A 15,487-nucleotide genomic window follows, 5' to 3' on the forward strand; every position below is an offset into this window, starting at 1 on the left:
CCCACCACCCCCTGGAACACAAACAGGGGGTCATCAGAACTCTTCAGCACCAAGCACAGACTGTACCCACAAGATAGATGGTAAGGAGAAAGAATAGAAACACATCAAACAAACAATAGACATGTGAGTATCCCAACTGGGCCTTTGTCAAAGGCTCAGAAAGATATCCCAAAGGACAGAGAGGAGGAGTAGAACAAAATGAAGAACATCCTCATCACGTAGGTGGCTGGGGTGTTGGAGAAACTCTGGGGAATTTTCAGAAAACGCATTCCAGTTTATTTCAAACCTGGTAATACACTTGGGCAAAAACTGGTCCAACCTAAAGACAAAACACCCAGGCAGAAACAGAGTAATGTGGTGTACGCTGTTCAGTGCAGTGAGGAGTGTACAGATTTATACATTGGGGAAACCAAACAACCCATCCATAAACGCATGTACCAACACAGGAGAGCCAGCTCATCAGGAAACGATTCAGCGGTCCACCTACACCTGAAGGAGAAAGGGCACTCCTTTGAAGATAACAACGTCCAAATCTTAGCCAGAGAAGACCGATGGTTTGAAAGATGAGTAAAGGAAGCCATCTATGTCAGACTGGAAAAACCTTCTCTGAACAGAGGAGGTGGACTGAGATTTAATCTGCCATCTATTTACAATACAGTTTTAACTTCTGTCCCCAAGAAGTTTCAGGCCCATTCACACCTTGACTGGAGCCTCTGATGGACAAGGGTCATTAGAGCACCATTCATAGGGAAGAGGATGGGGACAAAAACAGTCCCCCCTCAACGCTTTAGTCAGATATATGTATCTATGACAGATGTATGTTTTATCTCGTTGCTACTACTGTTCTCCTCTCTCTTTTCTGTCTCTACCTGGCTGGCCTTGGGCAGATGGTTCCCTCCATATGAGCTGGGTTCTGCTCAAGGTTTCTTCCTGCTAAAAGGGAGTTTTTCCTTGCCACTGTCGTCTTCAAGCATGCTCTGGGGGTTTCAGGCCGGGTTTCAGACCAGATGTTGTAAAGCACCTTGATTTGTATTGTTACTGACGCTATATAAATAAAATTGAATTGAATTGAGCGACAGGTAAGTATAACCGTTAATGGAAATTAGCTGCATCAGTTTCTGCTTGTTTACACAAGCAAGCAAGTTTCTGATGGGTTACCCACAGAGTTTCCTATTTAAACATCAAACTTACCAGCAGTCCCCTAGAACTGAAGAAACTACTCAGATGAGTGGTGAAACATCTTCTCAAAAAACCTCAAGTCAAGTTGCCCTTTTTTAAACCCTTTTTGGATATACGTTTCGTGTTAGTTATTTGAAGCTATAGAAACAGGATGTGACTTCATGATAACCAGTTGCCCTGCCAAACGCTACATGAAGCGGTCCCATAGGACCATGAGAGTTGGGAAAAAATAAATAAGCGCAGTGTACATTCCAACATTTTATTTGTAACTGGTGGAGGTAGAGCAGAGCGCAGTATTAATCAAACAGAAAACTAGCATCAGTTTGGCCAATGCAAGGGATTGGGGACACGCCGTCCATATTTATACAGTCTATGGTTAAAACCCAGAACCCTTTCTGTGAGGCAACAGAGCTAACCACCTAACCACTGCAGCACTGTGCACAGAAGACACTTCCCATAACATTATGAAAATAAGAATCAGTAAAACTCTATGCTAGGAATTAATTTGTTTTCATATTCTGGATATGTCTTATTCCTTAGTATTCTATCAAAAAGTAATATTCTTTAAGTGCAGACTTGAATGGTCTTTGGGCAAAGAAGTAGGAAAATGTATGAGGTTGTCGATTGTTGTTTGTGTGCATGAAAGAGAAAATATCTTGATTGATTCATTCCGCTGAAAGTTGTTTAGTACACAAAGGTATCTTTAGGATTGTCTGCAATGACTCAGTAAGCATCTCTTGAACATCTCTACAACTATAAAACAGCGTATTTTGTGTTTTTTTTTCTACATTCCAGTAAAAAACATCACATGCTGAGAGTTAAATGTTGCTAATTTAACCAGTGACACAGATATCAGAGCTCTTTTGTCCTTCAGAGTAGTAAATTAAGCCTTTGAAACGACGCCAGAGTCTTGAGAGCACAAAACTGACACTGGGCAGTGTTCGCCTGCCAACAGTAGATGATATTTGACTTTGACCACAGAACAAACACTGTGGAATTTGAATGAACCTCTTGCTTTTTCATGCCTCCTTGATAACTGCTCAATGTCATGACTCATACTGCACCACACAGTCTGGACTTCTCCATAATGTTGGGGATTTTTTTATGAACTGTAAAGTTAATTTATTTTCTCTTTTTCTCTTTTTTCTTCAGTGTGCCGAATAGCTTGCCACAAGAAATGTGAGGTCAAGGTAAGAGTCATAATGATTTTCACATCTTCACAACTCAAAGACACAGACATGAATGCAGTGTCACTTTAGAATGATATTTACATATGTGATTATGCTTTTATGGATCAGATTTGCATTGCTTCCCACATGAAAAGTACACAAAAAGGCTGCTTTAATACCTGACCTTTCCTTCCAAAGAGGCAGCTACTCCCTGGGACAAGTGTGTATGTGTGTACATTTACAGTGCATGCAGATGTGGAGGGTAGGTGGAGTTTAGGGAGTTTAGGGTTCTGCAAAAAAATCACAAGAATGTCCAAACAAGTGCTCTTTGTACCAGAATATGTTTACATTGGACGAACTCTTGCGTCTTGTAGATTGCCCTGTGTCTAAAAATAAAAGACCTTGCTTGATTCATCTTGTTGTGGAAAGGCAAAGAACACGCACAAGAAAAGGGGAGGGAAAACAGAGTGAGGCACAAGTTTTTGCTAGATTATTAGAATCAGACAGTCAGTGTATGTCTTGTCTGTGTCAAGTTACAGTTTATGTAGAGCTTTAAACAGGATTTTTCTACATAAGCATACAGCACACCTATGGACACACCCTTCATCTGGTATCCATTATTGAAACGGGCGCTAGTTGCCAGGTTTGCCCACTCCCTATTTTACTCACAGGAAATGCCAGGGGTGCAGGGCAGACAAGCCACACCAAATACGAGTTGGGCCATGTGGGACAGAGCCATAGTGGAAAGTTATCAGACAAAACGGCTGAGATGATGAGCTGAACCCATGTTGGCTTGTGTATTCTTGCATGTTAAATGTGTTGCACCCTTTGTTAATATTTTTTTGAATAAACAGGTATCTATGGGGCTTTAGAAACCTTTGATTATGGTAATGAACAATTCTCACAAACTCGCACCTCCTCAGTTGAACAGGTGGAATAAATCTGAAACCAGCTATTTACAACAAATTTGTCCAAATAAAAGAGTGTGGCAGAGCTGATCTGGAAAACATTGTTGTGCAAATAATACTACATAATTGTTTTTTTTGTTGTTGTTGTTGTTGTTTTTTTTGCTTTCTGTCTGTTCCCACATTTATTATTCTCTTTAGTGACATTTCATTTTTAGCAACAGAGCTCCCTAAATACTGAAATTTTACCTTATATTTTTTGTCCAGTAATTCTGAATCATTAGAGAAATTATTAGAGAGCTGAAGAAATATTCAGTACATAAATAAATACCCTATCTTGATATGTTGGATATGAAGATGTTTTGACCAAATACTGTAGTAGTCCCTTTCTCTTCATCAATGTTCTCTTATTTTCTCAGCAACTTTTTTTTCAGCTGTACTGAAAAACAAACTATGATAAATGGAAGTGCACAGTACATACTTGTTTATAAGATTTTGATTTCAGGAAGCCAGAAGTCAAATTTACTGTTATGGAAGTCCAGAACTAACTGCCAGTGCCCATATATACAAATCTGCAACTTTCCATCTCCAAAAATCACAGCAGCATTTCTTTTTCTAAACATTTCAGTTGAAAATGTCATAGCTTTGGCAGGAAGCAATTTGCTAACAAGCCCGAGATGAAAAACAAGGGAGTGACCAAGGCAGGGTCAAGAATGATCACTATCGGCACAAAGGCCTGCAAAACTGCTGGGCACAAATTTATGACTTATTTATGTTGAAAACATTTCTATGTGCTGTCAGTCCTACTGTATATGAATTTACATGCTTACATGAATCCAGATGCTCGATAATAATCACAAACTGGAAAAGTTCTCCCAAGTACGTGCTATAGATCACTCTGTGGACATAAGACTAATATGTGGTTCACATTTGACCTGGCAGCTGCAAACAAATGGTCACAAATTGCGTCCCCCACCCGAGTGCATCTTTGCTTACAACTGGATGTGAAAAATGAGTTAAATCTTGTCAGTAAAATTCCACTCCTGGGTGATGACAGGAAGGAGCCAGAATCAGCAGATTAGATCACCCTGGAAATAGAGACAAGATGGATTTCAAAGTAAAATTGCCCAGATTATTTTACGTTTGTACCAGATATACATCCCCTGACTGTTTCAGTTTTCCAGACATTTTTCTTCCTCCTTTTGCTCGTACTTTACTTGCTTATAGAAAAATAGAGAGGCAAGTTGTTTGGGACTTTCCCGCTATCCTGCTGTGGAAGAATTAAGGAAAGGTAGACCCCAGACTGCTTAAGAGCTCATGGGCTGCTTATGCTAATTTCAGTCTGAAGATATTCCCTGGTAAGAACCCACCCAGCACCAGTAATGGAACATTTGTAGATTTAGACTTGTCCTAGTTGTATAGTTAGATTCATTTCCCAACTTTTTCAATCTTTACTGTTTAATCTCATTTATTAAGAGCACACTCCTTCCGTTTTATGCAGCAAACAGTATCCTTTTGTGCTGGAAAAGGGCTACAAGCCCAGATGACTCAGACTGTCAGGAAATCCCAAATGTTTTACTGGTTCCCAAAACAGCTGGGCCTTGTAGAGAACAGATTAGGTGATCTGGTGGGAATTTAGAGCAGCAGGATGTGTATGTAGGACTGAAATAAGTGACAATGTCCTTTGTCAGAGTAACGCATAATTTCTAGTACCATGGCACATTAAAGGACTAGCTGTGGCATAGCTGGGGCACAGCTGGAGCATAGCTGCGGCGTAGCATCGGACCCTAGGCCGTAACCTAACGTGTACTTCATCAGAAATATAACTATGCATCGCAGCAAGTTCTCCTTTCTTCAGGCTCCTACACACCATCTACTGAGATGTCTTCTTTATGTTGAAGTGATTTTAGTACAGCTGTGTTGTTTAGAACTGGTGGGTTCCTAAATCAATCAAGTTAATGATTCAAATCTTTGTACTGAATCAGGAATCATGAGTCTGAGGCCTCCATTAACCGTTGCACTTTAGCAAGTGACTCAGAGTAACCCGAGCCCATAAAATTAACTGAGTTTACCACAACATTTTTCACACAGTGGTTGGTTCCTGAATCACCCGGGTTAAAGATTCAAATCTTCTTACTGAATCAGGAATCATGAGTCCGAGGTCTCCATTTACCTGGATCTTATGAGTCCTTTGACTGCTGCACTGATTTGAGTCAGAAGGATCACCAGAACCACTGCGAACTCAGACTTAATCTTATATATTTAACTTCTCTAACTGCTTAGTAAGACACACCAGCGCACTGGTCTAAATGTTTTTGGGGGCGTAACCCCCCACCATAGACTGTGGACAATGGAACAGCTCCTCAGAAGTAAAGCCAAAGCAAGTAGAGCTCCCCTTGGAGCCAAACTAAAGTGCAAAAGTACATGTCAAATATTTTTTTTTAAGAATGGTGTCTGTCATTTTAGGTAGTTAACATAATGCTGATGTATGTTCAAGTGTCAATTTCTCTGACAAGTTTAGTTTCAGTTAGTTATTTGACACTATTGAAACAGGATGTGACATCATGAGGACTACCAGTTGCCATGGCGACTGCTCTGTGAGAGTTTGAAAAAAAAAATAAGTACAGTACAGTCCAACATTTCTTTGTAACTGGTGTTAATTAAGCAAAAAAATGAGTCTGTTTCTTTGTGAGACTTGTTGATCATGACAAAAATTTAGTATTTAAATTTTCAGTTTCATACACTGTCATACTTTTGGTCACGTCTGTTGGAAAATACACTGGGCTGTGGAGTCAACAGATACCTGTTCACTTATCCTGAACTATTGTGGGTTAGTGCTACTCAGCTGAGGTGCTGAGTGGAACCTATTGGATTTCACTGATCCTTCTTTGCCTGTCAAGCATGTTTTGAGAAGGAAACCACCAAGTTCCACCGTTAATGAGGAAAGAAGTCTGAGAAACCAAAGTGGGAGAACATGCACACCCTCTCACTCAGCTAAATGCTCTGAAATGATGAAGCACTTGTTTTCATTTTTCCCAGCTCCTGAAATTCTCAGAATGCATGTTTTGAAACTATGGAGGGAACTCGTGTATTTCTTTGTGCTGGCTCGCTTCCACTTGGCACTTTTGTTTTTTCAGATTTGTTGATTGTGACCACACCACGAGTTCTGTTGCGTGCAACATGCTGATGGATATGTCCTGATTTGGCTCAGCATGTTTGCCAAGTAAAAAGTAGCAAATTGCTTCTTTTGTTTTGCAGAATGTGGTAACATTTTTCTTAACACTTGATTATATTTTTCATGTTTATCAAGCATTAAGCACACCAATGAAATATTTCAAACAAATCAGTTGAAATAATGACAAATAATCAAAGTCCTTGGTTGCAATTGCTGCATTGTGTGTGTTACAAAAATGTACTCGCTTCCAGGAAGTTTCTGGATGAAAGTACATACCACTGAGTTTAATATTCATTCTGGCACTGTGCGCACATGAGGAGCTACTGTTTTCCGACATTTTTAACATTTCTGAGAGATCACCTGGAGATATAAAGTCCTTGGTGTGGCTGAGAGTAAGACACACCATCTATCTTGTATTATTTATTGCCCACAAGTAGTTGACACATCCGAACACCTGTATCCACACATGTGAAGTGCATTTTTGAGAGTTTCTTAGTTTTGCAGCTGGCCTTTTCCTCACCTGAGCAGCATGTGGAGACAGTGACTACAGAGGGCAGCCTTCAACTGCAAAATCTGGATTACAGTGATAGTAAGCATACAGCTGAAGTTGAACTACAACTAAATGCCCACCTGATCTGAAGGTCCTGTGGTTAACCTCCTAGTAGTGCTTTAAACATGTTTTTTGGATTATTAGCTTAATTATTTGGTCAAAAACTACAACCATAATAAGAAAATAGTAAATAGTAACACTCTTATAATTGCCAATTTGTTTCAACAACCATTGGGCTGAGTCCTTCATCATGATAGGTGCTTCATCACTTTCTCACCCATTATTGAGAACACTAGCTCCCCTTCGGCATGTGTCCTCAGGCCCCTGTTATATAGTTGTTTGTTTTTTAGATCTATTTTTCTTTTGGTGTGACTGGACCTCAGTACCATGTTCCATTCTACCTCCTGTTTTGGGATGACAATAAAAACCTTTCAAACCATTAAAAATTAAAAAATAGTTTCATTTATCACGTTTGAAAAGCTGAAACCAGGGAGTTTTAAGTATTTCTAAGAATGCCAGCTCTAGGTACTGCACTGTCTGTTGTTCAACCACTTTTGTCCAGACTGAAATCTATTAACTATTCATTGCCATTACATTATTGGTCCTCAAAAGATGCATCGTACTGACTCTGGTGAGCCTGACTTCTTGTGATAGTATCACCAACATTCCTCACAGGATGAATCGTTGTCACTCTGTGATTATTACTATTTTGCTTGATCGCAGGTCTCGATTTTAATTTTTCCAATACTGTGACGACATCTCCATGACACTGGCACATTAAGTGCTAATTTGCAAAGGTAAATGTTATACTAAACAGCAACACGGGGAAGGGTCGCGGGGGGTCTGGAGCCTATCCCAGCTGTCACTGGGCGAGAGGTGGGGTACACCCTGGACAGGTCTCCAGTCTATCACAGGGCTAACACAGAGAGACAGACAACCATTCACACTCACATGCACACCTACGGCCAATTTAGAATCACCAATGAACCTAACAAGCATGTCTTTGGATGGTGGGAGGAAGCCGGAGTACCTGGAGAGAGGCTGCTGCATAAATGAACCTGATGCACCAGATGGTTTGTTACATAGAACCATCCGAAAAGTCATCCTAGAAAACAGCAGACACTAAAACTGCTTGGCAAGTGATTGGATGAACTATCCCATGACTTCTCACCATCATCACCTCAAGCTGTTATTACACCTAAATCACGTTTGTAGCTGGGAGAAGTTCCTTGCAGCTACAAAGCTGATTGACTGTGTTCAGTTCGATTCTCATCCATCCTTAAATCTCTACCTTTCATTTCTGTAATGTTCATTCACCTCCTCTAGGGCTAAACTCAGTTGCTATATGGCATATACTTAAACTTTACAACTACAGCTCAAAATCATTAAATGTGACCAATCCTTTTGATGCCTCTGATGTATGAAAGGATGCATGCATGTAGTTTGATGTGCTTTAATGTTACTGAATAAACCAGTGATTGAAAGAAAGATGAAACACGTAGTTCTTCAGTTGTAAAAGATGGCTTACATATCTCTAAGTGAAATTTTAAAGATGTCTGAGCTGTATTGTACCGCAGTGACAACATTAACAGCTTCCTTCCTTTTCCATGCGGTGGCAGCCCTGCAGAGAGTAAGACATGGGACTTATAGTAGGAGGGATAGCCCTAGAGGAGGGGGATGAACCCCTGTTAAGAGAATGTACAAGGAGCTGTGTCAAAGTCATTTTGCTGTCACAGCCTGAAGGCGGGGATTTGGTAGAGTAAACATAAAATGTACAGGGAAGAGTCATAATCAAAATATTCTTTTTTTTTTTTTTTTTTTCACGGTTTCTGCATGTGCTGTATTTTCAAGAAGGCAGCTAATCAAATGCAGAGCCAGCCAGCAGCTCTGAGGCTAATTGAATTAGCAGTCACAGGACAGAACACATGCTCGCTGCTCTGCCCTCCTCCTTATGACAGCAAACGTCTGCAGGAGCACAACAACAACTCTAGCACGGGATAAATCATATGGCTTCTAATTTGAGGAGTCTTTTGGAAAAGGGGTTATATTTCTGGCTGTGTCGGGATTTTTAAATTATTTTCTGCAATATTTGAGTCCAATAAGTAATGCTAAACATTTGTAGGGACATTTTGAGCCATTGTAGTAAACAGAGCTGCTGGAGAACAACCAAAATCGTTTAAAGCTCCATTCATTTATTTTGGGCACTTGTCTTTGAGCAGTGGAACAAGCCGTAAACACAACACGTAAATGATTCACGATTCCATATTTGCCTTATTTATATTGCGCTTTTCTAAATAGTGTTATGAGGTGTTGTGATAGCAAACAGATGCTCGTTGGCAGTTCATAACCAATAGACACAGAGCAAAATTAGCTTTGGAGTATGGTTGTCATCATCATGAAATATGAATATTAATTGTACAAATAATTATGCAATAAATTATGTGTCAAAGTTTTGCAGCATAACTCTACTTGTATTTCTGCATTTCTTTGGATATAGAGTATACCGTCACCATGTTACCCTCAAGATAAAGAGTTGGTGGCACTTATTATGCCCTCAGGTTCCATTTAACTGTAGTAGAGAAAGGATACACAACAAGAGGAAGTGCACAGTAAACCTTAAACTGTGGAAAACAAGATGAAAAAAGTGATGGAAATACGGAATTTCTGTTTCATCCTGTTGCTTTTATACAGATAAATGGAAACAATTATGCAAATGATCGTGGTCAGCACAAATAATTGTGACCAGGCTGTTATGTAATAATAATTGGCCTACACTGGAATCATGTTTCTGGCCAAATCTTGGAGCACAAACCAACATCTGTAGCTAAAACATGCTAAAATACTCTGTAAAAACTGGAGCAAGGACTCTCTCTATTTAGATGTGCAGCTTTAACCTTGATCTTCTGAGCACAGAAGCTGCTGCTGCTGCTCAAGCTCAAATATGTTACTAATTGAGCTGAAAAAACAAAACAAAGCTTTAGTTTTAACTGAGCTTTATGAGGACCAAAGACTACACCATCATCTTTCCACGTGTGAGCGAATGGCTTACACAATGAGCTGTGGCTTGTGGCCATGTATTTGGTAAGTGCATGGTAGCGGCATGTGCATAGATACAGCAGAGTAAACAAAGAGGAACGCCCGGCCTTTAACATGATGAAGTAATCAAGAGGTGCTGGAAAGAATCTCAACAATCAGCCAAGTGCATGAGGGAGAGACGGAGACGGAAGAACTAAATTAGGTAAATGATATTATTGAACATAGAAGGCTTCATTTAATGAATGCACCATCTTTTGTGGTGTCACCCCGTCCACTACAACAGCCGTGGGTGATGTGTCTTCATTAAATGCTGGCGGAGTTTGAAAACTTTTTTCAGTTCGGCACCCATATATCACCATCCAGTCCTCTGATTCAGTATGACTGCTTTTCCATCGTGTTCCTGCCTCTGCTGTCTCTAAGCTCCCGTTGCCTAATCATGACCATCCAGAAGAAAAATCCATGTTAAATCTGGTCTGTACACTAAATGGGCGTTGGTGAAACGTTCCACTGGGCGCTGGGGGACAGAGATCTGCTGTTGCTTGGGAAAGCTTGAGTCAGACTCATGAAACTGGACCTCACCCAGAGCACTCTCCTCCTCTTTATGTTCTCCACGTTGTTCGTTTTCTGCCTGTATGTTACGTTTCTCATCGTTGTTTTTCCTCCCCGTTGCCATCTAAAAGTTAAATTGAAAAAGCACCCATAAGCTGCCAGGAAAGTGAGCCATAAAGGTAAAACAAATGATGAAAAAAATGACTCTCTCAGAGTTGTCTCTGGCATTTTGGTGTGATTACAGATAGCAGCCAGGGGATCATAAGGCAATAAAGGCCAGGACATAGGATATAGTCCAGACTGAGAGAAACATATTAACAGACAGATAAACACAGACAGATAACTTTCCCACACTTTCCAGTTCCGAGGATACAGAATTGTAACTGTTGGTTTTGCATAATTGCATTGAAGTGACTCAAAGCACAGGACAGACACAGACAAAGTCAGACACTAAAAAGCAGGGATTTCCCACTTCCCACAGCTCAGTACAGTCCCTACATTAAAGGTGTATATCTCACATAAACAAGCATGTTGTTTTGTTAGCAAAAACCACATGTCGCCTCTCTGGCAGCCCTCCCTTCCTTCCTGGCCCTTGTCATTAATAGCGAATTAAATAACCCTTACTGAGTCGACATCTGGTGAACACGACCTCACTTAAAGGTGTTCCTTTCAGAGCTACCTTCCATGTAATTACTTCTGAGCAACATCAAAGGCGGCGGCCATTCTTTCCATGTCGAGGCATAAAAATAATCCTTAATTTGCAACAAATTTGTACCAAACATTCTTCAGGAATGTCTCTGTGTCTCCTACCGGAAAATAGCTGGTGAGGTTGTGAATGCAAATAAAAAGGCCACGCTTACTGTTTTCTGTGAGAACTCTTGACTGCTTTTTAGGAATTCAGGTAAAATTAAAGTGAATTGTTTCTAGTAGCTGGCTTTGTTGAGTCTACTGAGAATTAGTAGTCCACTCAGCTTTGTGGAGCTCTCTAGTGTCACATAATCGGTTTGGTTTCAGTGTTTTAATTTAGTCTCAAAGCAGCTTGAATCAATATGGGCCAAACACTAAACTATCACTTCTGCCACAGCGCCAATTAGAGCAATGATTGCTGAGTAATTAACATGTTGTCAGTTGGTGGGTCAAAGGATGTTTTTAAACTCCCCCACACATGTACAGTAAAACTGTTTTGGGTTGCAGTCCTTCCTGCATGCACAAATATCTTTTTCAAAGATTATCCAAAGGTATTATGATACCAGGCAAACCATGATTGTATCTTCTACCTATTTAATGCAAAAATACTTTTTCTTATATACTGTATATATATATTTATCATGGATCTGCTGGTGGTCTCTGTTTATATATTTTTATACACGCTTGACCACAGACTATATAAAGGTGGTACCACTCCTCAAAAGTGAAGCCATAGCAAGTAGAGCGCCCCCTGGTGACAAGCTGCAGTATAGGTCATAAGCTCCACCCCCTCCATGTTAGTGGATGGGACTTGGGCCAAACTAAAACACTAAACTACACGTGAAATACTTTTTTTTCAAGGATGGTTTCTGTCATTGTAGTTAATGTAATGCTGATACATGTTAAAATGTCATTTTTTTTTCCAGAAATTTCATTTTAGTTAGTTTTTTTAGTTTATTAAGAATGTGACCCCTCAATGCATCAGTCATAGTTAAATATGAACACAACAGGTCTCAGTAGTTTTTACAGAAGACACTGTGATATGGTCAAAATGAACAATGGGTATGTATTTGACATTTAGTATCCTGGTTTAATTATTTTACCCTATTCCTTGCTTTGTGGATATTGTTGCAACGTTCTCCTCTCTTCTCTCTTGTTGCATTTATCAAACTCTGTGTGTAGTGAACCTCATTGAGTGACCAAATCATCAGCTATAATGTTACTGAAATTTCACACAAACCTCAGTAACTTGCTCGCTCAAATATGAATAGCATTCATGTTTTGTATTGATAAATACAGTTGTCCAACAAAGAAAGAGAAACATGGGCGTTATACAGAACTTTTTTGGCTTTCACATTGGCAAACATTCATGGGAGTTTCTTGGATACAGCTACAAGGTTTATGTGATACTAGAATGTATGACATTTGTGTTTGCTTTAGTTTTGAACAAGCCATCAACTGTACTATTTGCTTTATGCACAGGACTGCATGACACATTGTTGAGATTTGTGAGGTATGCATTTTGTGTTTCTGCAATTCACACTTACTCACCCGTCTTTGTAACACGCCACAGAGATGTTATTGAGTCTGTCTGGTGAAGCATAATTACAGCATACTGTAACTGAAAGTATTTGTAATCTGTAGTAAATAACACATTTCAAATCACATTGCAGCTTTTTCAAATTAAAATATCCCATTGCAATTGGTTGCATGATTTAAGTCTTATGAACTGCAATATAATAATTAAAACAACAAGCAAAAACAACAAACAGTGGACGGGGAGGGTAGTATGTGCATGTTTTATGTAAATGTGCATTATCATTATTGCAACAAACCAAATGACAAATACTGTCCAAATTATTGCTGCCCAGGCGCCTCCGTTGCAATTCAACCAGCTGCTAGATCTGGTGATAACTCAGTTCACAATGACGGTAAATGCAATTAACTTTATTCTTCTCAAGAGAACCATCTGGCAGGACTTTGAAGCTGAACTTGCTTTTCAAAAAAAATCTTTATTTTCTGCTCAACTCTTCTTGCTTTTTTTCGCTGCTTTTTGGGGATACAGGGTGTATTACTGCCCTCCAAAGGGTAATAGTATTTACTGTGGGATGCTTACGCCTAAAAACATTTGTGGCATTAACAGAAAATTATTCCTATTGCTCCTTCTAATGAGAGAAATGTCTCCTTTTGGAGTGTCAGGTAGAGAACATTCCATCATCACAACTGGTTGGTTCTGTTGAAACTTTCTCTTCACTTTGCTGTTGTTGCATTCATGCATCAAATTCTTTGTGTACTGACCAAATCAACTTCACACAAACCTCATTAATAGCGTAGTTATTCCTATATATGTATATTGCTAAGGTGCAGACAAGGTGCAGGAAAATTATCCAAAGTCATTCCATTTTCATGCATGTTTCAATATATTCTAGATAAAATGTACTTGTGATGTGCATGTTTTATTCATTATTGGACAGGAGTAAATTAAAGAGGCAATAATCATTCAGTGTAGCTGCTGTCAGTTGACTTACTTTATTGCACAACTCTACCATGTTCTCTAGACAGTGTTTAACTCTCGGAATCAAAACAACACAATTTAGTAGCTCGGTGAGCAGAAACACATACAGAGCTGCTGACTGATAAATATGTAGCTCTTTGCTGCTGTTGACACTGTTTGACTTTAGCCTGGAGTCAATGGATTCATTCATGGTACTTTCTCTCTCGTCGCAGCTGTAGAGTGAGTATGTGGGTATTGATGTCTGTGAGTATGTGTGTGTGTGTCAGAGAGCGAGGGAAAGAGACAGGAAAGGCAAGTGGAGGGGTCGGACGAGGAGACTCCCATTTAACCTGTAACTTGAGAAGCTGATAACAAGAAAAGAAGAACGAGCCTGTGAGGAAGGAGTGAGTGAGTGAGAAAAAGAAGAAACGAGCTGCGCTTTTGTTTTCCGAGCTCCTGTCCACTTCCCCCCGATCTCCCTGGGAAATTCACTTCAGTATTATTTCCTTCTTTCTCATTACTCATGTGTCTCCCCATTTGGGAGGAGGGGGAAAATGATCAGAACAAGAGGGAGTAGAAAAACCCGGGCAGCGAAGGAGGGGGGAAATAGCAATAACCTCTACCCAGACTTTGCCTGCTTATTCAGCGCTGAGTGCTGCACTGCGCCTTCTCCAGTTGTGGGATGTTAAGATTTGCCTTTGGCTGCACTTCTCCCTACTCTCGCACTCACATTAAGACTTTAGACATATTCATGCTCGCTTTCTTGGAGGAGGAGTGAGAGAGGGAGAGACTAGCCAGACCCATTAGCCGGGATCCTGCAACACACAAACACCAACTCTCTCTCTCTTGCTCTCTGACACACACTTGTGCACTCCTCCAGCTCTGTGCTGCACCAAGGTAACAGTGAGTGGATTTAGCTTTAGCCATCTGGTCGGAACGCAGAGAAAACCTCTCTGCTGCACAGGGAGGGGAAAGAAAAGGACGATGCAGCACTGAAACAGAGGCTGACTGAGAAAACCAAAGAGTGAAAGAGAGAAAAATATACACACTTAAACAGGATGGCCACCGCAGTGTTCCAGGTAAGGAGTGAGGCTTTGAGGGGGAACGAGCCGCTGTGTGTCTGGTATTTTAGCTCTTGGCTGTCCCAAGTGTTGGCTGTGCTGTTTCACAACAAGCTCTCTGCATTATGGATTTGCCTGCTTTGTGAAACTGGAAGCTTTAAATTCTCTCAGATGTCTGTTTTCAGACATGTAAGTGGCATGGCATAAGTGCTGTACTAGTGTACTTTATGTTGGAGGATTTTACCGTATGTCAGCAATTCTGTTCTGTTTTTACACACACATTTACTGTGGAATGCACAGTCTGCATGTAGTACTGTGTGTGTGAAAGTATGATTCCAGAACTGGTAAGTTATCGCTTGTGCGTTTGCACAGCAGAGTGCATTGTGCTGCTTCTAGTGTATGTTCACAGTATCTGATACGGACGGCAGGAATGTGTATGAATGAGCATGTAATTAGAATTAGTTTGTTGTTTTAGTGTTGGTCTTTGTATGTTTGTACCTAATATAATGTAACGTAATGTAAAGCACTGCTTGTTACGGTAGAGTTTGTGTATGTGTGTGGTCTCCTTGGCTTTCCATGTTTTGTGGCTGGTGGCCCGTGGCCATACCATTGCTGGAATGACAGTGGTGGAGTATGTCTGCTTCTCTTCTCTTCTCTTCTCTTCTCTTCTCTTCTCTTCTCA

General features: G+C 40.3%; 1 protein-coding gene across 1 annotated transcript in view; it reads left to right on the plus strand.

Moving 5' to 3' along the window:
- tns1b (tensin 1b) overlaps positions 1-15,487 on the plus strand; it is a gene marked incomplete at its 5' end in the record, with an annotated part of 163,859 nt that overhangs the window by 60,136 nt on the left and 88,236 nt on the right. The window contains 1 exon segment of the mRNA XM_084544673.1: positions 2,332-2,369. Within this exon segment, the coding sequence (XP_084400799.1) occupies positions 2,332-2,369 (38 nt within the window).

Source organism: Chelon labrosus (genome assembly GCF_963514085.1).
Source record: "Chelon labrosus genome assembly, chromosome: 5".
Classification (NCBI taxonomy): domain Eukaryota; kingdom Metazoa; phylum Chordata; class Actinopteri; order Mugiliformes; family Mugilidae; genus Chelon; species Chelon labrosus.